General features: G+C 40.1%; 1 protein-coding gene across 1 annotated transcript; it reads right to left on the bottom strand.

Moving 5' to 3' along the window:
- Nucleotides 1-11,657: 11,657 nt before the first annotated feature.
- Nucleotides 11,658-27,261, bottom strand: LOC138958403 (uncharacterized). The gene is made up of 6 exons (XM_070329543.1): nt 26,760-27,261; nt 25,946-26,111; nt 25,335-25,552; nt 24,860-25,041; nt 17,984-18,127; nt 11,658-13,600 (listed from the first exon to the last, which is right to left on the bottom strand). Exons 1-6 carry the CDS (start codon nt 27,061-27,063, stop codon nt 12,365-12,367), a joined length of 2,250 nt encoding a protein of 749 aa, XP_070185644.1. The 5' UTR covers nt 27,064-27,261; the 3' UTR covers nt 11,658-12,364.
- Nucleotides 27,262-27,424: the final 163 nt, after the last annotated feature.

Here is a 27,424-nt window from a genome sequence, read left to right as displayed (position 1 = left end):
GCTGTCTGGCTGGCTGGGATGAAAAATCATTGAAGACGTGCACAAGCAATTGATGCGAAATGTCCCCCAAGGGGGGTTTGCGATTGGGGGTAAGTGAATGTAGTAGGATAAGGGGAGGCGGGTAGAGGGCGGAGGGGCTGGCCCGGGCGGAGAGTGATTGACTGATTATCTCAATAAGGCAAAGACATTTTGTGTAATGTAAAGACCAAATTCTAACTTTTCAGCAGTAATGGTCTCTTGACGATTACATCTTAAATGGTGGGAACGTGTGATACTTATTAAGTTTGAGTCACCAGCAAGGTGTCAACGTTTAAGTGCATTTCCGTGAAATTTTTGTATTGACCTCTGAGAGCTCTGCATCCAGCTAAAGCGTGAGACGTGTTCTTGAAATTGATGTGCATTTGTTTGCGTGAGATCTGTTTATAAAATGAAATATTGTTGAAAATTGACCGAAGGTTTGCAGTCTTTTGTCAAAATAGCATAGTGTTATATAAATCTAAATGGGGAACTACTTTTGTCTCTATACAAAGTATGAGAGTAAATTACTTGCCTTGTGAACTTGTTCGCGCCGATGGTTTGTACAAGGTAGATTTCAATTCAGAAAACAACCGAACTCATGGATTTTATATTGAGTTCCATGTGTTCAAGCATGTAGTTACTAGTTTAAATGCAGTATGTTTGGGTTGTCTGCTCCATAAACGTATAGTACGTAGGCTACATTTAAGTGTTCGGAACTTTTCCGTCGCTAAAAGGCAGTAGTGCCCACAAAGTGTAGCTTCTCAACCCGTGAGCTATCAAGGATTCGGGTTGATTGCTTGGTGCTTAGTTTTTGGTTGCTGGGGTGGTTATTGAAATTATATAAACACCCCTTCCAGTTTACAGATGGAAATAAGCAGAGGGGGGGGGGGGGGGATAACGAATAATCTTAAACTTATGCTTCGTGCTTATTTTTCTGTTCGCTCTCTTCATTGTTGCACGTACAACACTGCTGATTTTTGTTTCAAAAAATAAATACTGCGAATGATAACAATAAGACAACTAGACGATTTGACGGGCGCAGTGGCGTGGTGGTAAGACATCGGCCTCCTAATCGGGAGGTCGTGAGTTCGAATCCCGGTTGCTGCCGCCTTGTGGGTTAAGAGATTTTTCCGATCTCCGAGGTCAACTTATGTGCAGACCTGCTTGTGACTTAACCCCCTTCGTGTGTACACGCAAGCACAAGACCAAGTGCGCACGGAAAAGATCTTGTAATCCATGTCAGAGTTCGGTGGGTTATAGAAACACGAAAATACCCAGCATGCCTCCCCTGAAATCGGCGTAAGCTGCCTGAATGGCGGGGTAAAAACGGTCATACACGTAAAAATCCACTCGTGCTAAAAACATGAGTGAACGTGGGAGTCTAAGCCCATGAACGAAGAAGAAGAAGAAGAAAGACGATTTAACAATAACCGGATTTTGTTTGTTTGTTTGTTTGATTCGTTCGTTCGTTCGTTCGTTCGTTCGTTCGTTCGTTCGGTCATTCGTTCGTTCGTTTGTTCGTTATATGTGTATCTGTTTGTTTGCTGGTTTCTTCGTTATTTGGTTATCTGTTTGTTTGCTTGTTTGTTCGTTAGTTTGTTCCATCTAGCGAATTTTCCTTTGTCCATTTTTATTGCAGCTATAGATTTTATCTCGCATGAATGCCTGTTATTGTCTGAGCCTATACGGCTGCAAAATGAAGTGTCATCAATACAATCAATTCAATGTTGTTCCAGATATGTGTCAGTTTCTAATGAAATAATTATGAGATCGTGACGGCAAACACAAGTGGCAAAATTGTTTTCGCAGCTCCGCGGAGGGTCAGGATTCTAGCAAAAACAATTCGATGTTGTGACCAAACATTACACTTACAGCGTTTTCTCTCGGTTTCTTAATAAAGGTACGAATGAAACAATCATCATCTTATTTTAGAGTACCTAACTAACTATTTGGTTCGGCATCAGCATCATATGTGGGGCGTTTTCGTTCGCCAAAAACCTACTACAAAGTAAGCGCATGGTTGGGTCCAAAAGGCAGTGTGGGTGTGTGTGTGGGGGGGGGAGTGGTTCCTTCTGATTTTTATATTTAGTCAAGTTTTGACTAAATATTTTAACATCGAGGGGGAATCGAAACGAGGGTCGTGGTGTATGTGCGTGTGTGTGTCTGTGTGTGTGTCTGTGTGTGTGTGTGTGTAGAGCGATTCAGACTAAACTACTGGACCGATCTTTATGAAATTTGACATGAGAGTTCCTGGGTATGAAATCCCCGAACGTTTTTTTCATTTTTTTGATAAATGTCTTTGATGACGTCATATCCGGCTTTTCGTGAAAGTTGAGGCGGCACTGTCACGCCCTCATTTTTCAACCAAATTGGTTGAAATTTTGGTCAAGTACTCTTCGACGAAGCCCGGGGTTCGGTATTGCATTTCAGCTTGGTGGCTTAAAAATTAATTAATGACTTTGGTCATTAAAAATCGGAAAATTGTAAAAAAAAATAAAAATTTATAAAACGATCCAAATTTACGTTTACCGTATTCTCCACCATTTGCTGATTCCAAAAACATATAAATATGTTATATTCGGATTAAAAACAAGCTCTGAAAATTAAATATATAAAAATTATTATCAAAATTTTTTTTTCGAAATCAATTTAAAAACACTTTCATCTTATTCCTTGTCGGTTCCTGATTCCAAAAATATATAGATATGATATCTTTGGATTAAAAACACGCTCAGAAAGTTAAAACGAAGAGAGGTACAGAAAAGCGTGCTATCCTTCTCAGCGCAACGAATACCCCGCTCTTCTTGTCAATTCCACGGGCACTGCCTTTGCCACGGGCGGTGGAGTGACGATGCTACGAGTATACGGTCTTGCTGCGTTGCGTTGCGTTCAGTTTCATTCTGTGAGTTCGACAGCTACTTGACTAAATATTGTATTTTCGCCTTACGCGACTTGTTGTTTTTAGAATCACAAAGCAATCGCTCTCTACACCTAAAAATAGATTTTCTTTGTTAGTTAAAAGAAAGTGTTCAGAAACTGAGTACAAGCATATCATTTCGAGTAAACGCACAAATGCAGATTTACAGTGAGCCGCCCTGACACACACACACACACACAGTCACACACGCACGCACGCACACAAGCACGCACGCACGACACGCACGCACGCACGCACGCACGCAATCACATACACACACGCACACGCGCGCAGGCGCCCAGAAACTTTCTTTCTTTATTTATTTGGTGTTTAACGTCAGGTATATCGCGACGGGGAAAGGATGGGGGATGGGATAGAGCCACTTGTTAATTGTTTCTTGTTCACAAAAGCACTCGCCCAGAAACGGGCCCGTCTTTTTTCCAAAAGCAGCGGTTGCAAGGTGAGCACTCAACAACAACGATATAATTACAAATAATTAAACAAGTCGCGTAAGGCGAAATGACTACATTTAGTCAAGCTGTCGAACGCACTGCAATTTTTCACCAAGACGAAGACAAGTTCGTAAATCCCCGTGAGAAGGAAATCGCTAACTTTTTACGTGCAAAACAAAATGAAATTGACAAGCCAGATCAACGCGTTAGGGTATTGCGCTAAGCAGGAAAGCGCGTTTTCTGTATTCTTTTTAACTTTCTGAGCTTATTTTGAATAGTATACAACATATCTTATATATATATGTTTTTGGAATCAGGAAATCATAAAGGATAAGATGAAATCAAATTTGGATAGATTTCGTAAATTTTAATCGTAGTACTAATTAACCTATTTTCGTTAATTGTGATCACATTTTAAGAGTAAACATGACATAAGTATATATTTTCTCATTCAGAATTTGATGAAGAATACGATGCAATTAATCTTAAATCTGTTTGCGAAAACTCGATTTTAATGCCAACTTTAATGAGCAAACTCATCAATTAATATTTAAGCTTCCAAGCTGAAATGCAATACCAAAGACCGGCCTTCGTCGAAGACTGCTTGACCAAAATTTCAACAAAATGGGTTGGAAAATGAGAGCGTGACAGTGCCGCCTCAACTTTTACAAAAAGCCGGATAGGGCGTCATCAAAGACATTTATCCAAAAAATGAGAGAAAAAAACGGGTGGGGATATTATACTCAGGAACTCTCATGTAAAGTTTCATGAAGATCGGTCCGGTAGTTATGTCTGAATCGCTTTACACATACACACACACATACATACATACATACACCACGACCCTCATCTCGATTCCCCCTCTATGTTAAAACATCTAGTCAAAACTTGACTAAAATAATGTAAAAATAGCAACACGGTGAGATAACCGTTAAGGACAAAATAATTGTCCTCCTTGCTTTGAAAATGTTCTGGTTGAATGGTGAAAGTGTCGATAAATGGTGACGGTTCGGAACGCGAACGTTGCTATATATGTGACCCCGCCACGCATTGACGATTTAACAAGCAGTCCCTAGTGTTGAAAGAAGCGTGTTACACCTAAATAAGTCAACACCTTCAACGCCTGGTAGCGCTTTAAAAGACAATTACGTACCCATTCTGGCGAGAATATAAAAATGCAATAGGTACGGATGACTTTAGATGTGAGCCAGAAGATTGTTTTAATTGTACACACAAATACTCGTACAGACGCCTGAACAGTCAACTTACTCTCTCTCTCTCTCTCTCTCTCTCTCTCTCTCTCTCTCTCTCTCTCTCTCTCTCTCTCTCTCTCTCTCTCTCTTTCTCTCTCTTTCTCTCTCTCTTTGTTCTCTCTCGCTCTCTCTCTTTCTCTCTCTCTCTCTTTCTTTCTCTCTCCCTCTCTCTCTCTCTTTCTCTCTCTCTCTCCCTCTCTCTCCCTCTCTCTCTCTCTCTCTCTCTCTCTCTCTCTCTCTCTCTCTCTCTCTCTCTCTCTCTCTCTCGAGTTGTATCAAGGACATATCTCCCGATGATTTAAACACACATTTTTCTAAAATAGCTGAAAATGTGATTAAAAATGATAAGTCCAAATTAAATGATTTGAAAGTTTTGGAAGAATTTTGCAAATCAAAAAACAAATTTCATGTCAAGCAAAATTCCCCTTCTTACAGTACCTGAAGTTTTTCACGCACTTACACACCTCAAGCAAACAGGCACCAGGGGGCTCGATGTGCTTGATGGTAGGATTCTTAAATTGTCAGCCCCCGTCATTTCTGAAACACTTACCTACATTTACAATCTCTGTTTAGACAAAAAATATGTTCCAGTCGCCCTGAAACAGGCTAAAGTCATTCCTCTGTTTAAATCAGGTGACAAAAGAGACCCCTCAAATTATAGGCCAATTTCCATTTTGTCTGTGTTATCAAAACCACTTGAAAAGCATATCAACAAACACATCCTAGCACATTTCAACCAAAACAACTTATTCCATCCCAAACAATCGGGATTTAGAGCTAGGCATTCCTGCCACACTGCCTTAATCTCTCTTGTTGATCAGTGGTTGGACAAAATAAACGATAATGAATTCTGTGGTGCCTTTTTTGTAGACTTTGCAAAAGCCTTTGACGTAATTGATCACACATTATTGCTTAGAAAATTTGGTTTGTATGGCGTCGGATCTGATACTATCAATCTTGTTAGTTCATTTCTCTCTGACAGACAAGAGACAGTTCTTACAAACGCTAGAGCATCGAGCATGCAAGCTGTAGATTATGGTGTACCACAATGATCGGTATTAGGACCTCTGCTCTTCTCAATATATGTTAATGACCTCCCCCTTTATATTCAACATTTATGTGAACTTTTTGCAGACGATACCACAATTCACTCCAGTAACAAAAATGTAACTCGCTTATCAGAATCCCTCCAAGGGAGTCTAAACCAGCTGACAGAATGGACTGACCTAAATCACATGTCTCTTAACCCAAAGAAAACCAAATATATGATAATTACAACTAGACAGAAACGACAGAATTTTACCTCAACTGGTCCCGATTTAATGCTTGACGGCAATATAGTGGAAAAAGTCGACCATCACAAAGTTCTAGGTGCCCACATCGAAAACAACCTGTCTTGGTCAACTCACATTGAACAACTTAGTAATTTAGTGTCAAAGAAAGTGTACCTCTTATCTAGAATTAAACACTTCCTTAATTGTCAAGCCAGGAAGTTATTTTTCACTGCTCATATTCAGTCTCTTATTGATTGCGCATCCACTCTATGGGACTCAGCAAGTGATAATTCCCTAAAGCTACTCAGCAGATTACACAAAAGAGCGCTAAAAGTAGTATTACTCAAACAGACTACTCTCACCGACTCAGACTACATCAACATAGGGGTCCTACCTCTAAAGTCACCGCCCTGATATGGCCCTTCGTGGTCGACTGGGCGTTAAGCAAAAACAAACAAACAAACCTCTAAAGTCGAGAATGAAATATAACAAAGGAATAATGATGCATAAAATTATGACAGAAAATGCACCCGAAACCATTTGTTCAAAATTCTCTTTGAAGAATTCGCACCACTTTATAAAACTAAACACTCCTCTTCCTAGGATAGACCTATTTAAATCAAGTCAATTGCTTATTCAGGAAGCAGCCTCTGGAACGCTCTTCCGGACGCCCTGCGCCAATCCACCAATACGGATTCTTTTAGAACCAAATATTCTTTCCATTTAATGAACTCTATGAACAAATAAACTTGATTGGTATGTTCTCTTTGTATACAGTTGTTCATTATCGGAATTATGGTTTATTGTGACGAAATCACGAAGATTTGGCTCTGTAATACATTGTTTTGCTGAGCTAATGTATTGTTGTAAAGTATGCTTACCTTGCGTCTATGCTTATTCTTGTCACCCTCGAAAAATAAAGATTTGTCATTGTCATTGTCTCTCTCTCTTACGTTTCCTGATATAAAACTTGACAAAACTTTAGTAGATGGAATTACTCAAATAAAGAATACAATGTCTATTCTAAAAGACGGTAGCCTACTCTTATTTTGAAAAGGTCTGTCTTTACATCATTTTTTTATCTCTCAGTTTAGTACAAGAGGGGTGTGTGTGTTGGGGGGGGGGGGGGGGGGGCTATGACACTACCAAATATCTATGAGGTATCAGCATTACCATAATGTGATACAAAATATTGTATGTAAGACGAAAAAAGCAGACTCGATATAAGTTTTGAGTTTTGTTCTGCACACCTCACCGATAGTTGTGATGATGTAAAACTTCCAAAATTTGCATCCTTGGATAGACCTATTTAAATCAAGTCAATTGCTTATTCAGGAAGCAGCCTCTGGAACGCTCTTCCGGACGCCCTGCGCCAATCCACCAATACGGATTCTTTTAGAACCAAATATTCTTTCCATTTAATGAACTCTATGAACAAATAAACTTGATTGGTATGTTCTCTTTGTATACAGTTGTTCATTATCGGAATTATGGTTTATTGTGACCAAATCACGAAGATTTGGCTCTGTAATACATTGTTTTGCTGAGCTAATGTATTGTTGCAAAGTATGCTTACTTTGCGTTTATCTTCATTGCTTTACACCCAGTTTTGAACACAACCTTATGATCTACAATGCTTCTACATAATGCGCTTCATGTACATAAACTTATATGTTCTACCATTAATGTTTTTATGTAACCTTTTTTTTTTCTTTTTTTTTCCCTAGTCATAGTTATAGTAAAATAAGTTTAGTCCCTCTTTAGGGCGAGGGCCAGATGCAAAAAAGCATAACTATGCTTATTCTTGTCACCCTCGAAAAATAAAGATTTGTCATTGTCATTGTCTCTCTCTCTTACGTTTCCTGATATAAAACTTGACAAAACTTTAGTAGATGGAATTACTCAAATAAAGAATACAATGTCTATTCTAAAAGACGGTAGCCTACTCTTATTCTGAAAAGGTCTGTCTTTACATCACTTTTTATCTCTCAGCTTAGTACAAGAGGGGTGTGTGTGTGTGTTGGGGGGGGGGGGCTATGACACTACCAAATATCTATGAGGTATCAGCATTACCATAATGTGATACAAAATATTGTATGTAAGACGAAACAAGAAGAGCAAACGCTCGATCGAGTCACTTTCGCAGTTCTGAATATTATATAAGGCATCAGATGGACAGGAAGAAATTGCTATTCACAACACAATGAGTCACGTTCACATAAAATTTGAGCCCGGTCACTTTTATAGTTTCCGAGAAAAGCCCAACGTTAAGTTGTGTGTTGCCGAACAGAAAAGGCTAGTTATCTCCCTTGTTTTTCTGATAACGTTCGTAAAAGGCTACAGATGTAAATACTTTGATGTAAAGAATAATCCTACAAAGTTTCAATCACATCCGATGAACTTTGTCAAAGATATAAAATGTCTAATTTTTCCTTTGACGCTGACCTGTGACCTTGAAAAAGGTCAAAGGTCAACGAAACCATCGTTAAAGTGTAGAGGTCATTGGAGGTCACGACTAAACAAAATATGAGCCCGATCGCTTTGATAGTTTCCGAGAAAAGTCCAACGTTAAGGTGTACTTTTATAGTTTCCGAGAAAAGCCCAACGTTAAGTTGTGTGTTGCCGAACAGAAAAGGCTAGTTATCTCCCTTGTTTTTCTGATAACGTTCGTAAAAGGCTACAGATGTAAATACTTTGATGTAAAGAATAATCCTACAAAGTTTCAATCACATCCGATGAACTTTGTCAAAGATATAAAATGTCTAATTTTTCCTTTGACGCTGACCTGTGACCTTGAAAAAGGTCAAAGGTCAACGAAACCATCGTTAAAGTGTAGAGGTCATTGGAGGTCACGACTAAACAAAATATGAGCCCGATCGCTTTGATAGTTTCCGAGAAAAGTCCAACGTTAAGGTGGTGTCTACGGACGGCCGGCCGGACAGACTAACACTGACCGATTACATAGAGTCACTTTTTCTCAAGTGACTCAAAAAGCAGACTCGATATAAGTTTAGAGTTTTGTTCTGCACACCTCACAGATAGTTGTGATGATGTAAAACTTCCAAACACAATGTTTCTACTCACATTGTGAAGTGTTCAATCCTTGTCTGAAAATGTATACAGACTTTCCAAAATTGAATGTCTTTCTTTGAAATCGATGTTAATAATAACCCAAACTTTAAATCAATATGTTTAACACGTTTTGCGTCAAACAAATGTATTGATGAATCTGTTTGTCTTGTTGTCTCTGTGTTTGTATCACTTTTACAGCCGGTGACGGCTTGTGTATTTGGTGCTGAAATTTTTTTTTCTTTTAACAAACCTATTCACCTTTCGTTGGCCTGCATGGCGAAATTCCTCAATACAATGATCGAGCTTCGTTTTGCACTCCCTTCTTTTTTTTTTAACCATATCATCCTCAATAAATTTTCCATCTCCGTCAGGATTTGCGGTAGGCGTTTGTTGAAATGTGACGCCAGGGAGAAGTGGGGAAGTTGTCAAAGAGCAAACATTGTGCAAAACAATCTGAGTGTGCAATGTTTGCTTTCGTTGAAGCACGTCACTAAATAAATCGGCTTCACGGTTAGGTCGAAATGTAAAATTCTGGAATAAGGGTACCAAACGACTTTGAACAGAAAACTGGTTCCATGTGTTTTATTTAAAAAGCAAAATGAAAAGATGACAAACTGTGAAATTACTGTGACGCACAGCCTACAGACATTCGATCATAAGTAATGTCACACGCTTTCCTTCTTTGCCACTACTAAAGCAAACGTGTGCAAGATATAGAGAATACTACATGGCTTGCTGTGTCGTACCAGATTTACACGAGTTGTTTTTTTAAATATTGAACTGCGAGCGAAAGCGAGCTGTTCACTATTTGAAAAAGCAACGAGTGTGAATCTGGTACGACACAGCAAGCCATCTAGTATTCTGTTTATCCTACATACTGTACTTACGTGTATTTTACTGAAAATGTCCGGCATTCGAGGCAGCTAAATTGAAGACGCTTGTTTTGGAACATCGATCTCTTCTGAAGCCTCGTGCAATCTATTACGTCAAAGCAAAGAAACGTCACTCTGAAAGTGTGGCGTGACGTGTTAGTTTTATTCATCGAGGGTAATTAGCGAGCGCAATTTTTCTTCTTCTATAATGACGTTTGTCTCGGTGACTTTGGCATCATAAGCAGTGGAAAAACAGGTCCCTGCCAGACTTGCTTGACATGACCTCATTTACATGATATACACACGTGTGATTTGAACGATTATTATCTCACGGGTGTCTCTCTCACGTAGGCCCTATGTAGGATAATGTATGTTACACGCTTTGGGGCATGTGCAAGAACGGATTCAAACTCGAAATCGTCCCTCCAAAAGCCCCAAAATGCACACCGGCACGACTTTTATTTCTCCTGCTGTTATCGTTTCCTCTCTTTACAAATTCTTCAACGCTGAGAATACTGAAAACGGCATCCCAGACGACAGAACTCCGTCGCGATATAACCTTGAATGGTTGAAAACGACGTTAAACACCAAATAAAGAAAGAAAGAAAGAAAGAACGACAGAACTGTTTCCATACGCGAATTTAGCTGCCCTTGGAAAGTCTGAATCTAGAAGGACAGAGTTATGAACATAGATGACAAAGATCCCGGAAAGAACAAACATTTCGCGGATGCAGACACAGACAGACGTCATGAAGATTGCGATGCTTCAAAAGACTGTGACGTCATTCATATATACTGAGACGTCATTCATAGTTGTTCGGTCACTTTCGTCAAAAAGTAGATCTCTCCACAATGGCTGCTCCTGTGTTTAGGTTTGTCAAGCCTGAGTACGCAAAACGTGTTTGTTCTCTCCTCTGTTGAAGCTGTGAGACATAAATGCTATTCTGACTTGGTCGTGTGACAGAGTTTTCTTCCACACTCGATTAGCTGATGTCTAACTCAGCCTGACGGCTTCGTTAGACAATCAACGTAATCTCGTGTGGAAGAAAACGTCTGTCACACGACCAATTAAGTCTGAATAGCAGGTAATGTTTCGCAGGTACGCACGGTTATGTCAAAATGACAAATTCTGGAGCCTACAGAAATACGATCACGAGTAATGTTTTGCAGGTACACAAATCCTAGTTCAACCATTATTCTGTTCAATGATTGAAAAATGATCTTTCGCAATATCCTACTGCTGTCTCTTAATCTGAGAGAGAGAGAGCGAGAGAGAGAGAGAGAGAGAGAGAGAGAGAGAGAGAGAGAGAGAGGGGGGGAGAGAGAGAGAGAGAGAGAGAGAGAGAGAGAGAGAGAGAGAGAGAAAGAAAGAGAAAGAGAGGCGCGCACACATAGACAGAGGCAAAGACAGTTTGTACGTGTGTATGTGGAGAGAGAGCGAAAAAAACTTGAATGTTTGTGTGCGAGCTTGTGTGTGTGTGTGTGTGTGTGTGTGTCACTGTGTGTGTGTGTGTGTGTGTGTGTGTGTGTGTGTGTGTGACTGTGTGTGTGTGTGTGTGTGTGTGTGTGTGTGTGTGTGTGTGTGTGTGTGTGTGTGTTTCAATATGCGATAGCACTGCAGCACGCACATTTTGATACTGAAGGAATGGTAAAAGACACAATAGCAAAGTATAAATGTTTATGTTTGGAATTACATTTCTGTAAATTTGCATCACACACGCACACATACAATCATTCAAACAACACACACACACACACACACACACACACACACACACACAGTGACACACACACACACACACACACACACACACACACACACACACACAGATGGAAAGGCATAAAAAGAACTCAAGTTTTATGCATTCGGTTTGTCGTGGCATCAAAAACACATGACAGAAGACTGCAATTTACACATGGATAAGTGTAAGACATCTGTCTTTTACTCTATTCTGGTCAAAATACCTTAGTCGGCATAAAAGAAATCACCGGAGTTGTTTTTCAAAATACCGCCATGGTACTATGTTCTGTGAAGCTCAAAATCAAAACACATGCCATTACATATTCATAAGTCATTTTAGGGATGTGACCCGCCTTTTGGTGCAGGGTCACGTACGTGGTAGGGGAGGAGGGAGGTGGATGGCTGATTTTGCTGTTTCAGGTGTAAATTCAAGGAGACTTTGTGATAGAAAAAAATCGGAGATGTTCATAGCACAGAACGCTTGTTATGAATCAAACTAGCTGCATTTTAGGAGCAGGAAATAAATACTCATAATGCGCAATAATTATGCATTCACATAAAACCACATATGTAATGCGCATACGCAAGTACACTATGCCGCATACGAATAACACTCTCTCTCTCTCTCTTCGTTACCCAGTAACTCTCACTCTACACACACACACACACACACACACTCACACACACACACACACATAGACCAATTAGAAACCTCTCACACACCCCTTTTTTTGTAAACTCCTAAGCAGCAAAAACAGCAACAACTTAGTTACAATCGAAAATGTCGGTGATATCGAACGTGCGCAGAGTTTGACTTATCACGCTCAAAAGTGAGTCTATGTCCACAGCAGACTCTCCGTTACCAATCCCAGTCTCCTCACTAGTGGAGACACTATCACCGGCTTCCATATCTCCCTCAACCCCACAGTTTTGCGACTCCAACTCCTTGTTGACGTCAAATTGTACAGGAGGACATCCTTTATCATTGTCTGTAAAGCTTACGGATTTTGAGAATGCCTCAGAAATGTTTTCAGGCTCCTCTTTTCTTGTACAATGTTCTAAGTATCCGTCGACCTTTTCCTCACCTTGATCAGAAACCGATTCCTGCTTGTCACATGTCCCATAAGGTGTTGTAGAAGACACAGCAGCAGAGTTTTCAGACAAACATTCCGACTCTTCATTTCCAGACACGTCTACCTCAAGCGATGCTGACGTATAAATACCCGTCTTCGATATGTGTTTCAGCACGAGTGCCACGCTGGCCAGATCGAAGAGAGCGTGGTTAACGTTGCAGACACTCCAGTGAGGACGACGATCTGAACCTGATGCTGCTTTTGTGCAGGAGCTGTCAACTAGGTCTAGCATCATCGTGCAGTGTTCGTAGTGCTCAGTGTTGTGTGTTTCAAGTGCGCTCAGAGCTTGTTTAGGCAAGCCTCTGTGTGAATCCTGCGTTGGCGTTGAGAAAGCTGTAGGGGCAGATTCCGTTTGTCTTAATTGTGTTTCTTGTGAAATCTGAGGTTGCTTGTGTGCCGTTTCAAACAAAGTTTCAGGCGGTAAAAACCCGCCTGTGTGTTTGCAATTGGCAGAGACTTCATCTAATGAAGTCTGAGATGCATCGACATGTTGATGTGTCATTTTACGGGACAGTTTGTTTTTATTCTCTTTAGGATGGTGGCCATGAGATGATTGAAAGCCAGCTGACAATAGCGAATGCCTGTCTTCTGTCATTTCTGAACATGCTTTTTCAACCTCCTCTCCTTTTTCAAGATCTTTCTTCTCTCTGTCCTTGCAGTCACGAAATATGTGTTCCTCTCTGCTTCCACGCCAATCTGCTGATGTTATATTTGAGATATGACTTTCTGATCCATAACACTCTTCGACTTCGTTTTTGGTTGACTTGTTTTTCAACATGTTCAGCGCTGTTATGCGTCGTTTGGCAATGGATTCCACGAATCGTAGGAACTCGACAAAGTCAATACCGCTCAAGGCTTTTAGAATCCTCTGCAAAAACAAAACATTTAGGAGAATTAGTGTATTTACAAGAACAGCAAATGCCCATATGGCTCAACTTCGTCATACAAAACATGAATCAGAAATAACCTGCTGCTCTAGCACCATAAACGTTCCAGAAGAGTGTTCTTAACTCAGTTGTGACGTCATGTCTAAAGGTTACTAAACCCTAAAAGTGGGGGAAGTTTCAAAGATCTTACTTCAAAAACCCTCAAGAAAATAATCATTTTTCATATTTCAACGCGAATGTGACCCCCCTGTGACCTTGACAAAGGACAACTAGACTTGGGTAATGTCTGCAGGCCATTAAACTATGGGAGCATGTGAAGTTGCAAAGTTTTAGTTTAAGAAACGCCAAAGAACATGATATTTTTCTCTCTCTCTTTAGCTTTTTTCCCAAAATGACCCCGCTGACGCTGTTTACTTGAAATTTCTCGAGCGTCAACCAATCTTGTATTATGTCTGGAGGTATTCAAACCCTGGAAGTATGAGAATAGGGTTCAAATCTCTAGCTCTTTTTTTTTCGTTTTCAAACAGTGTTGCGTGAAACTTGAGACTAGGCACACACAAAAAAATAGTCTGTTTACAGTAACATAGGCACACAAAAATAGGGTCGGTAAGTCGGGATTTATTTTTCCCCCTCCAAAAAAACATTTGCAAGTTATTTTGCCAAAAAAAAGAGACTTTTTTATTTATTTAAAAATTTATTTTTTTCTCCCAAATGCCCCAAAAAAGTCTAGGGTCGCGCGAAAAAATAGGGTCGGTCGGGATACCGTAAACAGACTATTTTGTTTTTTAATTGGAAAAGACTATTTTTCTCAGTATAAGATATATTGTATAGGGGAAAGGCTCCTAATATGGACCAGCTCCTAATATGGACCACCTCCTGTTCTGACAAGCTAACGGCGCTAGAGCGCTCAAAACAATTTCATTCGCTTTATGCACCCTCTCTGGATAAGTTGCACATGTCAAAACAGTTGCAGAAACACAAACCTCAAAACCGTTAGGCTTTTTCGCTTTTTTTCACTTTTGGGAGCGCTCACTCTAAATGTGCCGCCTAAAACGGATTCGTTTCTGTCCACAGCCAAAGCTTTTATCACACAAAAATGGCTATATATGACAGCTAAGACCGTATTTGTTTCATATGAGCAGTGTGTACCCCGAGTTTCTACTGCAAACAAAAAATAATAGCAAAACCTCAAAGTATGTGTGAGTCCCCTAATATGGACCACCTTCAACAAATCGAAGAAAATAAAAGCTAAAGGCAATTTTAATAAATTCATTAAGAAGCTTGGTGAAAATAACCTATACCTAGCCCTCGAGATTTCAAAAAAATATAACAAATAGTCTTTATTTTGTGGAAGTTGATAATTTCACTTATTTTCACTCTGTTTTTGATAAGCTTCTTCAGTTTCCTGGTGTGCTTCAAATAATGCTCTCATCAACCCGAAACAGCTTAATCTAAAGTATATTTGAATTAGTCTGACTTGCACACTTAGTTGTATCATGTTATTTTGAAGTATAGGGGGCTTTTTACAGTAATTCGTGAAGGCCGCTTCACTGGTCCATATTGGGCGCCCAGGCTCCTAATATGGACCATTTGTGATTTTTTCTGTATTCAATTTTTGCTGAATTTCTATCAAAGCTATTTCACTCTAATTAGGCCTAACGATTAAACTAAGAGAGAAGGACTACCAACCACAAAATGAAACTTCTTCGCAAGAAAACAAGCTAGTTATCAGCAATAAACAAAAAGTGGTCCACAACAACAACCACAACAACAAAACTCTCACTGACAATGAAAGTCGGCTTTTGTTATTTGCTCTTTAAAAATGTGAAAGCTATCAAATCATCCGTACACATTCCCATTGATCGCGTCACAGTTCAATTAACTGGCCCTTGCCGTTATGGAAAACGGCTGTTCAGGGGGAAAAAAACAATACGGCCAGGCAACTCAGGTTTCACAGTAACGAACAAGATCTAATTTTGCTGGTGAATTGAAAGGCTGGAAATGAAGGGGAAATGACACGCAATAGAAGCATTGAATAAACCACTAGCCTGGAGCTGTGTCAAATAGCGATAACAAAAGGCTGTCAAAGAAGGACACCGCGACATTCTGGAGTCAGGTTTGTTTCTTTAAAAATAAATAAAGTGATGATTGTATTCTCAAACCGTTGTTAAAGCGTGACTTGTGTCAAAGAAAGGCGGAAGGGGGGTTGGTGGTGGAAGCAGAGACAGAAAGACAATGAGCGCCCAACCAACTGATTTGGTGCCTAAGTGTGCCACCACGTAGCTCCCCCCCCCCTCCCCACCCCCTCATCCCATTACTGCCCCTCACTCTCCTCCACACACACATGCACGCATGCACGCACGCACGCACGCACACACACACACATGTACATGCATATATACAGGCACGCATACAGACACAGAATAGTTTCAGTAATCACAACAGAACCACATCTATCAATATATGTATATACATGCACAAACCAAGGACTAGAAGGAGTACTTGGCACAAACACAACAAATAGTAAACACAAACACACAACATATTTTCAGTATTCACATCAGAATCCCATGTACCCAAAAGTCATGCACAAACACAACAAAATTACACACACACACATACGCACGCACACACACACACACACACACACACACACACACACACACATTAATTAAGCGTTGTTGACTATGAATGTAGATGTAAATGCTTGAATAACTGTGTTTTAATTTTAAATGTGTCAAGCGCAAAGAGCATAATTGTAAAGTTATGATGTTGCGCTATATAAATGCTCATTTATTATTATTATTAAAAATAAAGAGACTGCGCCTGAGACTGTTAAAAAGAAAACACACCTGACAACATCAATAAACAAGTCAACACACCTGGCACTGTCAAAAAACAAGACACCACATCCGACACAGTCAAAATAAGACATTACACCTGCCACTCTCAGCAAAGAAAATACACCTGACACTGTTAAAAACAAAACAACACACCTGACACCGTCAAAAATAAGACAACACACCTGACACCTTCAAACACAAGACAACACACCTGACACCATCAAACACAAGACAACACACCTGATACCATCAAACACAAAACAACACACCTGACACCATCAAGCACAAGACAACACACCTGACACCATCAAACACAAGACAACACACCTGACACCATCAAAACCAAGACAACACACCAGACACTGTCAAAAACAAGACAACACACCGGACACCATAAAAAAAGACAACACAGCTGACACCATTAAAAACAAGACACCACACCTGACAATGTCAATAAACAAGACAACACTCCTGACACTGTCAAAAACAAGAGAACACACCTGACACTGTCAAAAACAAGATAACAAACCTGACACCGTAAAAAACAAGACAACCCTCTGATCTTACCTGTCATCGTCAAAAACAAGGCAACACACCTGACATCGTCAACAAACAAGACAACACACCTAACACCGTAAAAACAAAAAACAATATCACACCTGACACCCTTAACGAGCAAGACAACACAGCTGACACTGTTAATAAACAAGACAACATGCTTGACTCTGTTAACAAGCAAGACAGCACACCTGACAGTATCAATAAATAAGACAACACACCTGACACTCGGTCAATAAACAAGACAACACACCTGACACCGTCAATAACTAAGAAATACACACCTGCCTCTGTTAATAAACAAGACAACACACTTGACACTGTTAAAAGGCAAGACAACACACCTGACACTGTCAAAAACAACACATCTGACACTGTTAACAAGCAAGACAACACATCTGACACTGATAAAAACAAGACAACACATCTGACACCATCAAAAACAACACATCTGACACTGTTAAAAACAACACAACACACCTGACACTGTTAACAAGCAAGACAACACATCTGACACCATCAAAAACAACACATCTGACACTGTTAAAAACAAGACAACACACCTGACACAGTCAAGAACAAGACAACACACCTGACACAGTCAAGAACAAGACAACACACCTGACACAGTCAAGAACAAGACAACACACCTGACACCGTCAATAAACAAGACAACACACTTGACAATGTCAACAAAAAGATAACACACCTGCCACTATCAACGAAGAAACACACCTGCCATTGTCAACAAACCAGACAACACACCTGCCACTATCAACAACAAAAACACACCTGACACAGTCAAGAACAAGACAACACACCTGTCACCATCAATAAACAAGACAACACACTTGACAATGTCAACAAAAAGAAAACACACCTGCCACTATCAACGAAGAAACACACCTGCCATTGTCAACAAACCAGACAACACACCTGCCACTATCAACAACAAAAACACACCTGACACTGTTGATCCCACCCCTCCATGTCACTGAAATCACCAATCTCTCTCTGAACTTCCTCTAGTGACGCCACGAGATGCAGCCAGCTTCGCCGGACGTTGCAACCATTCAGCCAGTTGTGGTTGATGGAAATCGTGTCCTCCTGGTGTCAAAACATACAACACTTTGGCCCGCAATCTAAAAATTAATCATAACTAATTTTAAAAAACTACTCATAACGACATATAGCTCGATGTGGTAGTTTGTGATTTTTATACGGAATTGAACGGCTTTTTTGTGTATGACTCTTTTACATATCTGTTTTGAATCTTATAACAGCAACAGATTTGCATGCAGACAGCTGTTTTAGTTGAGAAGAATGTTTAATTGGTACATATATTCAAATAGTATTTCGTTTGTCTTTATGTTATATGTACCACCAATGCAATTTCTCCATGTGAGATAATAAAGTTAATTTGATTTGATTTGATTTGATAAAGGTGTACTCGTGAACGTCTTGTTTTCTTAAAAACATCATTCCAATGCCTTTCCGTTCTTGTTTTTTGATAGGATAGTGCACAGTAAAAATTTACATGTTCTAATCTACAAATTCAGGTAATAGATATATATATATATACTAGAGGAATACCCGGCTTCGCCGGGGTGAATCGCGAAACAGAGACAGACAGCGTGGCAGTTTATCACAATCACCTTTGCAGGCGAAGTCCTGTCAAACGAGATTGAGAATTTTAGAGCTTATTTCTTAGCCCTATATTATCTGTTGTGGCTTCTCAAATGCCAGAACATACAGACAGACAAAAGCCGCTAGACCCCATCACAAACAGAACTCTACAATCCACAGGTTTTTGCCCACACACACACACACAAACACACACACAGAGAAGCCGTATATATATATATACTAGTGGTACCCGTGCTACGCACTTTGTGTGCTGCGCATGCGATGTCATTTTGTTGGTTATGTGCTTGTGAAAATGTTGTTTGCACCCCTCCCCCCCCCCCCCCCCCGCACATTATCCCGCATATAATGAATTATATTCTCTTGGTGAAAAATAAAATGTTAACCCTTACACCGGTGCAATTCTGTAACACATGTTACATAGCCACTGGTGAATTAACAGAGAGAAAAATAACAAAAAACAGTCATATAGGTTTTCGCATCAATGGGAGGTAATCGGAACTGACCAAAAAGACTGCGCGACCGCACGCGACTATACAAACAAACAAAATAAAATACAGCAGGTATGACGTTTGCATGAATCCATGATTACGTCTACATGAACAACAGTGATAAAAGTGCGCATCTCTTCCCAGCCGTGCAGCGCTTTGAAAGTTGGAAGCATTAAAATTTAAACGGGTAAAAAGCCATCGTGAAGATACGAAAAAAAGTATGACGTCTAAAATACTTAATGATTCAAACGCATAGTATAACATATGTAATTGACAACATTGACAACAGAAAATATATACATGGTTCACACACACAATCGAGTGCACACATCCATCCATGCTTATTTAAAGTCATGTACACACACATACATACATGGCATCAAGCAACACACAATTAAATGACACATATGGAATATGGAAAACGTATAATGGACATGACCATGGCAAGTAATTTACACCGTTACCTACTATAAAATTGATGATATATATATACCACTCACTTGCTATTCGCCTAAAAGCTTGCGGTGTGCTGTGACACATATAAGAAACCAGAAGAAAAAAGGACTTTACTTTGGCGAAAAGAGCATATGCTGCTTATTTTTGTACATAACTGCTATAACTGTATTTTTTCCGAACACTTACATGTAAAAAACATAGAGATATATCTTACCATTTCACTAAGACAGCCAAAATAACGGTCAAATTAAGGGGAGATCATGATGACGTACATGTCTATGCCGTTGCACCGGGGGAAAATATTTAGTCGCTGGAACCTATAAGGTATAACACATGTTACATAGCCACTGGTGAATTAACAGAGAGAAAAATAACAAAAAACAGTCATATAGGTTTTCGCATCAATGGGAGGTAATCGGAACTGACCAAAAAGACTGCGCGACCGCACGCGACTATACAAACAAACAAAATAAAATACAGCAGGTATGACGTTTGCATGAATCCATGATTACGTCTACATGAACAACAGTGATAAAAGTGCGCATCTCTTCCCAGCCGTGCAGCGCTTTGAAAGTTGGAAGCATTAAAATTTAAACGGGTAAAAAGCCATCGTGAAGATACGAAAAAAAGTATGACGTCTAAAATACTTAATGATTCAAACGCATAGTATAACATATGTAATTGACAACATTGACAACAGAAAATATATACATGGTTCACACACACAATCGAGTGCACACATCCATCCATGCTTATTTAAAGTCATGTACACACACACACACATACATACATGGCATCAAGCAACACACAATTAAATGACACATATGGAATATGGAAAACGTATAATGGACATGAACATGGCAAGTAATTTACACCGTTACCTACTATAAAATTGATGATATATATATACCACTCACTTGCTATTCGCCTAAAAGCTTGCGGTGTGCTGTGACACATATAAGAAACCAGAAGAAAAAAGGACTTTACTTTGGCGAAAAGAGCATATGCTGCTTATTTTTGTACATAACTGCTATAACTGTATTTTTTCCGAACACTTACATGTAAAAAACATAGAGATATATCTTACCATTTCACTAAGACAGCCAAAATAACGGTCAAATTAAGGGGAGATCATGATGACGTACATGTCTATGGTTGCACCGGGGAAAAATATTTAGTCGCTGGAACCTATAAGGTATAACACATGTTACATAGCCACTGGTGAATTAACAGAGAGAAAAATAACAAAAAACAGTCATATAGGTTTTCGCATCAATGGGAGGTAATCGGAACTGACCAAAAAGACTGCGCGACCGCACGCGACTATACAAACAAACAAAATAAAATACAGCAGGTATGACGTTTGCATGAATCCATGATTACGTCTACATGAACAACAGTGATAAAAGTGCGCATCTCTTCCCAGCCGTGCAGCGCTTTGAAAGTTGGAAGCATTAAAATTTAAACGGGTAAAAAGCCATCGTGAAGATACGAAAAAAAGTATGACGTCTAAAATACTTAATGATTCAAACGCATAGTATAACATATCTAATTGACAACAGAAAATATATACATGGTTCACACACACAATCGAGTGCACACATCCATCCATGCTTATTTAAAGTCATGTACACACACACACACACACATACATACATGGCATCAAGCAACACACAATTAAATGACACATATGGAATATTGAAAACGTATAACGGACATGAACATGGTAAGTATTTTACACCGTTGTCTACTATAAAATTGATGATATATATATACCACTCACTTGCTATTCGCCTAAAAGCTTGCGGTGTGCTGTGACACATATAAGAAACCAGAAGAAAAAAGGACTTTACTTTGGCGAAAAGAGCATATGCTGCTTATTTTTGTACATAGCTGCTATAACTGTATTTTTTCCGAACACTTACATGTAAAAAACATAGAGATATATCTTACCATTTCACTAAGACAGCCAAAATAACGGTCAAATTAAGGGGAGATCATGATGACGTACATGTCTATGGTTGAACCGGGGGAAAATATTTAGTCGCTGGAACCTATAAGGTTATACGGCGACTTATCAGGTGATAATGTTTCGAACTATTTAGTAAACAAATCTATGGAATATTTTGGAGTTCCATTAACAGATAAACAGATCTATCTATCTTCTTATTATTTTAGGTTCGTCTGGGGTAGAGAAATAAAACACACAGCTAGGTTCGTCTGAGGTGCGGTCGCGTGTTTAGTCGAACCGAAAGTTGAAGAAGAACCAATCACAGATCTCTTTCGCCGCGATGTCAAAGTTCAGGTCAAAGTTCACTGTTGTCTGCTCAAATTTGCGAGACAAACCTCTTCAAACTTTGTTCGTGGACAAAATTGGAAGTCGGGACCTAGCGGAATCGATTTCCTGGGTCACGTTGGCATAGCAACCGAAGGAGAAGGCACAAATCCGCGCGGTTTGGTCACAGGAATCGAAAAACCACCGAAAACCCTACCAGTATTATATAGTAGATGTATATCTATATCTATAAATATATAGAGATAGGTGAGAGTGTATTTTTCGCGTGGCTATAAATTGATTCGACCTTTTCACTTTGACAGTAAGAACAACTTACGGGTGCAAGGGAAGCGTTCTGGACAGCGCAGTGACATTCTAAAAATAGTAACTCAGAAACGGGAATTTGGGGTGAACGGCGCGAGACAGAGACAGACAGCGTTGCGGTTCACCACAATCACCTTTGAAGGCGAAGTCCTGTCAAACGGGATTGAGAATTTTAGAGCTTATTTCTTAGCCCTATATTATCTGCTGTGGCTTCTCACATGCCAGAACATACAGACAGACAAAAGCCGCTAGACCACATCACAAACAGAACTCTACAATACACAGGTTTTTGCCCACACACACACACAAACACACACAGAGAAGCCGTATATATATATGCATATCTGTATCTATAAATATATAGAGATAGGTTAGAGTTTATTTTTCGCGTGGCTATAAATTGATTCGACCTTTTCACTTTGACAGTAAGAACAACTTACGGGTGCAAGGGAAGCGTTGTGGACAGCGCAGTGGACAGCGCAGTGACATTCTAAAAATAGTAGTAACTTACAACTGAACGGGAAAGCCACACGAAGGAAGGGAGATAAACGCCAAACACTGGAGAAGATAAGGAAGAGTTACTTATAATGGTGAAATGAACACAAAAACCAAAATCAGTTCAGCGCTGCGCGCTGAGAGCACGTGTTGAAATATCTCATCGATGATATTGTGTCCGGGGTGTAGCTGAATACGGTGTCCAAATTTGAAAAAGATCCACCGAGAACTTTGGCGTTGTGATGTGGTGTAGCGGCTATGGTGTGTCGGTATGGGGGCCCGGGTAGCTGAGGTGGAACCAAAATAGCTGAGGTGGAACCAAAATCGGTTCAGCGCTGCGCGCTGAGAGCACGTGTTGAAATATCTCATCGATGAGGTTGTGTCCGGGGTCTCTCTGAATAAGCCCACCAAATTTGAAGCAGATCCATCGAGAACTTTGGCCGTGCATGGCGAATACACAAATACACAAATACACAGACACACAGACACACAGACACAAGTCGTATATATATATAGATATATATATTCAAAACCTGTTGAATACATTACATTTTCACTCAAACCTGTTAATTTTTATGAGAAAAACAGAGAAGTAGTGCTGAGATTTAGCAAGGTAACGTAAGGAATGTGTAGATGAGTCACAAAAGTCTAAAGCTTTAAGCACGTTTTCTTCGTCGTGATGAACATGAACAAGAGTATTAATTGTGGTGAATTGAAAGAAAAACAAAAGCTATCAGAAAGAGTGCAACATTTTGAGACCAAATACAGGGATCGCGCTAGCTTTTTAAAAAACGCGTAAGTCATACGCAACAAAACGAAAAAAACGCGTCACGGACCAATATTTTTGCGTACTACGAAAACACGTACAGACACAAACAAAACACGCACGAAAGACTTAAAGACACTCCTTACCTAAATACGGCGAGTTTTCCTGTCGAACTCCGCGCACGCCTGTCGAATAACACCCCTGCTGTCTCCAACCTTTGGGCCTTGCGAGTTTGTTTCCCGCTCTAATACGACTAGACACACTTTCCGCCTTTTGGAAGCGCGAGATGGGAGAGCAGCTAATGTCTGTTTCATTATCCGACAAGACATTATCTGGTAATACCCTCGTTATGTTCGTTTGCGATACTTCGATGCAAAAAGAAACGGACTTTAGTTTTGACGCGCAGATTTCATGTGTGTCGTCACTTAGTCAGTTTCAGGATCGGGTGATTATTAAGTCAGAGCAAAAGCGCTGCGTGAAGACAAGAAAAAGTTACAATATTTTTGCGTATGGCTTACGCGGCGCGGCGAAAAAAACGCGTCAGCGACTTTTAAAATGCGTCAAATACGCAAAAATCGTGCGTAAACGCGATCCCTGCAAATAGCCGGGGCCTACAACAATGAAAACATGTCAAAGCAAAACACTCAAAACACATGAGACAGGGTGACATAGTAGTCTTCCATTCACAGCAGCTGCTCTGCATTGTTGGAGTTGTCTCCCTGCCTTGAGCGTCAGCTATTAATGTTAGCTCTACGTTTATTTTATGTACGTTCGTAGACAGCACACCTGTGAGATGTGGAGAGATGTTTGTGATGGGGTGTGGTTGCTGTCCTCACCTGTGAGATGTGGAGAGATGTTTGTGATGGGGTGTGGTTGCTGTCGTCACCTCTGAGATGTGGAGAGATGTTTGTGATGGGGTGTGGTTGCTGTCCTCACCTGGTATGCTCTTGCGAACCTTTGCGTTCACTTAGCAGTTTGTAAAGGGCTATTTATTGAGCCAAAACTCACTCCAGTTTGACTGGCTTTGCCTCCAAAGGTTAATCGAGTATTGGTTACACATACAGAAACAGACACATTCAGGCCTGCAGCACCAACAGAATCATAAGTCTATAAAACAAAGCTTATTAATCAAAAGTTAAAGATATGTTTACAATGACGAAAGAAAGATTGTGTGTGTGTGTGCACGCGCGCGTGTGTGCGTGCGTGTGTGGGTGTGTGTGACCATGTTTGAATTTATTCGGATTTAGTTCTCTTTCCTTGTTTGTATTATGATTATGTAAGTGTAAAGCGCTCTGGGCTTGTCACCACGAGGTTTACGCGCTATATAAGTAATCGTTATTATTATTATTATTAAAAGGAATTTTTTTAAATACTATAAATCAACTGACCAGATTGTGAACTTGGTGATGCCAGCCGCTGGGCACAAAGATTGTCTCCCCTGGGTGTTGAATAATCTCTATCCTGTGTTGCACTCTGTGAGCGTTGGGGAATTTTGTGGGGTCCTTCAACTCCTCCGACATCACGTCATACACTGGGTTGCCATGTATGTCCTTCAGGTGCTCTTCCTCCCCTGTAATACAGGCAGTAAGACTTCCGAATGATCATAGTCTCACAAAAAATAAAAATAATATACATTTGACACTAGTGAGGAAAAACAACTTCCACTCCTATCATTCTTACTTACTGGAAAAGTGGACTTGGCTCCTACCAGATACAAACTACAGAAGTTATACAGAACTTCACAGATTTTCCTATTTTGTTTTACGGAACATGATTGTTTTGACAGGGTTCGATAGATTACTTGCGTCATCTGTCACTCATCTTGTGGGAATAAGATGAATAATTGTGTCGTCAATCACTCACCTGGAGGGAAAAAGATCCATCTTTTTCTGCCGCAGATGTTAGCCGACCAGCTGAACGAGCGAAAGACGTCAGAATGGAAGGGAGTCCAGGTTCCCTTCGGTCCCATATAGACGAACCTATAGTCATCCTCACTGTCCTCTCGCTCATCCCAGAATTCATTCATCCAGTCAGACCGGAAAAACGGGCAGGTACTGTAGGCTTCATAGTCTGAAAAGGCTCTGCAAAGACACAATGATGCAAGGGTAGCAACTATTACCTTTTCCAGGGGTGGGGGGTGGGAGCTCTTGGCAATTAGTAAACAAGGTTGAACAAATTTAGACTGTCATGGGAGTGTTCATTATTTGCAATATTCTGAAGATATGAAAAAAGAGAAAAGAGACATAAAACAAATAAAGTTGTTTTATCTAGTGTGTGTGTGTGTGTTTATGTGTGTGTGCGTGTGTGTATGTGTGTACAGAACATGTGTGCATGCGAATGTGATTGCGAGTCATTCTGTATGCATCTTTGCCTATTAATGTGTCTCTGTGTCTTTGTTTTGATACTGTCAAGAGCACACAGTGCTTTATTTCAAACACCTGCATGGTGATTATTTCTGTTCATGCTACACGTACCTTGTGAAATGCCAGTCTTTCAGGTATAAACTCTCTTGGCCCAAGGGATAACCTGCTTCTCGAAGCTTCTGCCAGTAGGTCACAAACTCACTCATCTTCATCTCTTGCTTGGCATGGGCAGAAAACTCCTGGCACTTGCAGTCAGCAATAGGAACAGTTGCTTCCCCTTTGGAAAACAAGAAAAATGTTATTAACCCTTAGGCTAATTGTTGTCGCGACATATGTCGCGCTACTTTATGTATACTGTCACCTGGTTGTCACGACATATGTCGCGCTACTGGCTCAGTCTGTTTGGTCGGTTCCGATTACCTCCCATGAATGCAAAAACCTATATGACCGTTTTTTCCTCTATGTTAATTCACCAGTGGCTATGTAACATGTGTTACAGAATTGCACCAGTGTAAGGGTTAATACCAGTCCTAAAGCTAAAATTCTGTTCACTTTCACTCCTGAAAAAGTGTAAGTCATTCAACCTTTTAGATGGTTATTGATGTGATTCTGCACTGTATCTGCCAATGTAAATACATACACATGATTTCTTTGTGTAGACCTGTACATATTGCGGAACAAAATAATGTTCATCTTTCCATCGTACCCAACAAGTACTGTTCACAAATGATAATTACAACAGACTTGTAAAAAAATATCCAGGGTATGTATACATACAATGATAGCAAAAACAATATATCACAACAGCAAAACAAAGAAGAAAGTTCTGTAAATTGGAAAATTGACGCACTATATATACAACCTCAACCCTCCTCCTCCACATCATCATCATCATCATCATCATCACCGCCATCATCAGTCTTACCAAATGCTTGTCGTAGGAAAACGAAATCGGGACTCCCATCTTCACACACCCACTCTCTGCGGCTTTTCCACAGGCTGGTTGCCTTCTCTGACAGAATGCCCAACTGGTTGGGCACAAGAAACTTGGCAAAGAATTCATCGTAGTCAGGCAGTTCGTCGATGTACACAGCCTCGGGAATGACTTGTCGTGGTTTTTGATCACTGTCGTACTGCGAAGCTATCTCTGTTATAGCTGATTGCAACGTCTGCCTCGATATTGTGGGGTAGTCGTGTGTGTCATTTTCTGACATCGTGCGTGTCTCCATCTGTCCTGTTTCTTCCTGTATATCTCATGTGCTGCCGTCGTATTTACTTTAATCTTTAGGAAATGAAGTGTTCTGTTACACGGCGTGCTGATTAGTACAGAAGAAACGTCAAGCCAACAATCTGCTGCAAAAGCATTTTCGACAAAACAACATTACGTGTGTGTCCTGCCGGCCATCAGCTGAGATTTACGTCGTCTGCTGTCTCGTCTTCCGGAAAGGTTCTGCACACGTTCAGTTCTTCTTCTCTGTGTTTTTAAAAATATTTCTAAATGTTTTTTGTCTATGATGTTTTTGGCTTAACTTTTTTTTAAACCGAACATTTTGAACTTAGCGTTGTTATATACGTTTTTGTATTTAATTT

Source organism: Littorina saxatilis, linkage group LG2 (assembly GCF_037325665.1).
Source record: "Littorina saxatilis isolate snail1 linkage group LG2, US_GU_Lsax_2.0, whole genome shotgun sequence".
Lineage (NCBI taxonomy): Eukaryota > Metazoa > Mollusca > Gastropoda > Littorinimorpha > Littorinidae > Littorina > Littorina saxatilis.
Note: the sequence above shows the minus strand (reverse complement) of the source record. Positions and strands in the feature narration are given on the sequence as shown.

What these genes read in the sequence shown, in the direction of transcription:
- LOC138958403 (XM_070329543.1), bottom strand. Translation starts at nt 27,063, where the DNA reads ATGGAGACACGCACGATGTCAGAAAATGACACACACGACTACCCCACA. An exon ending in TTTCCTACGACAAGCATTTG is followed by an intron (nt 26,112 to 26,759) that starts GTAAGACTGATG and finishes TGTTTTCCAAAG; the next exon opens with GGGAAGCAACTGTTCCTATT. An exon ending in GGTGGGATCAACAGTGTCAG is followed by an intron (nt 13,601 to 17,983) that starts GTGTGTTTTTGT and finishes TTGTTTTTGCAG; the next exon opens with AGGATTCTAAAAGCCTTGAG.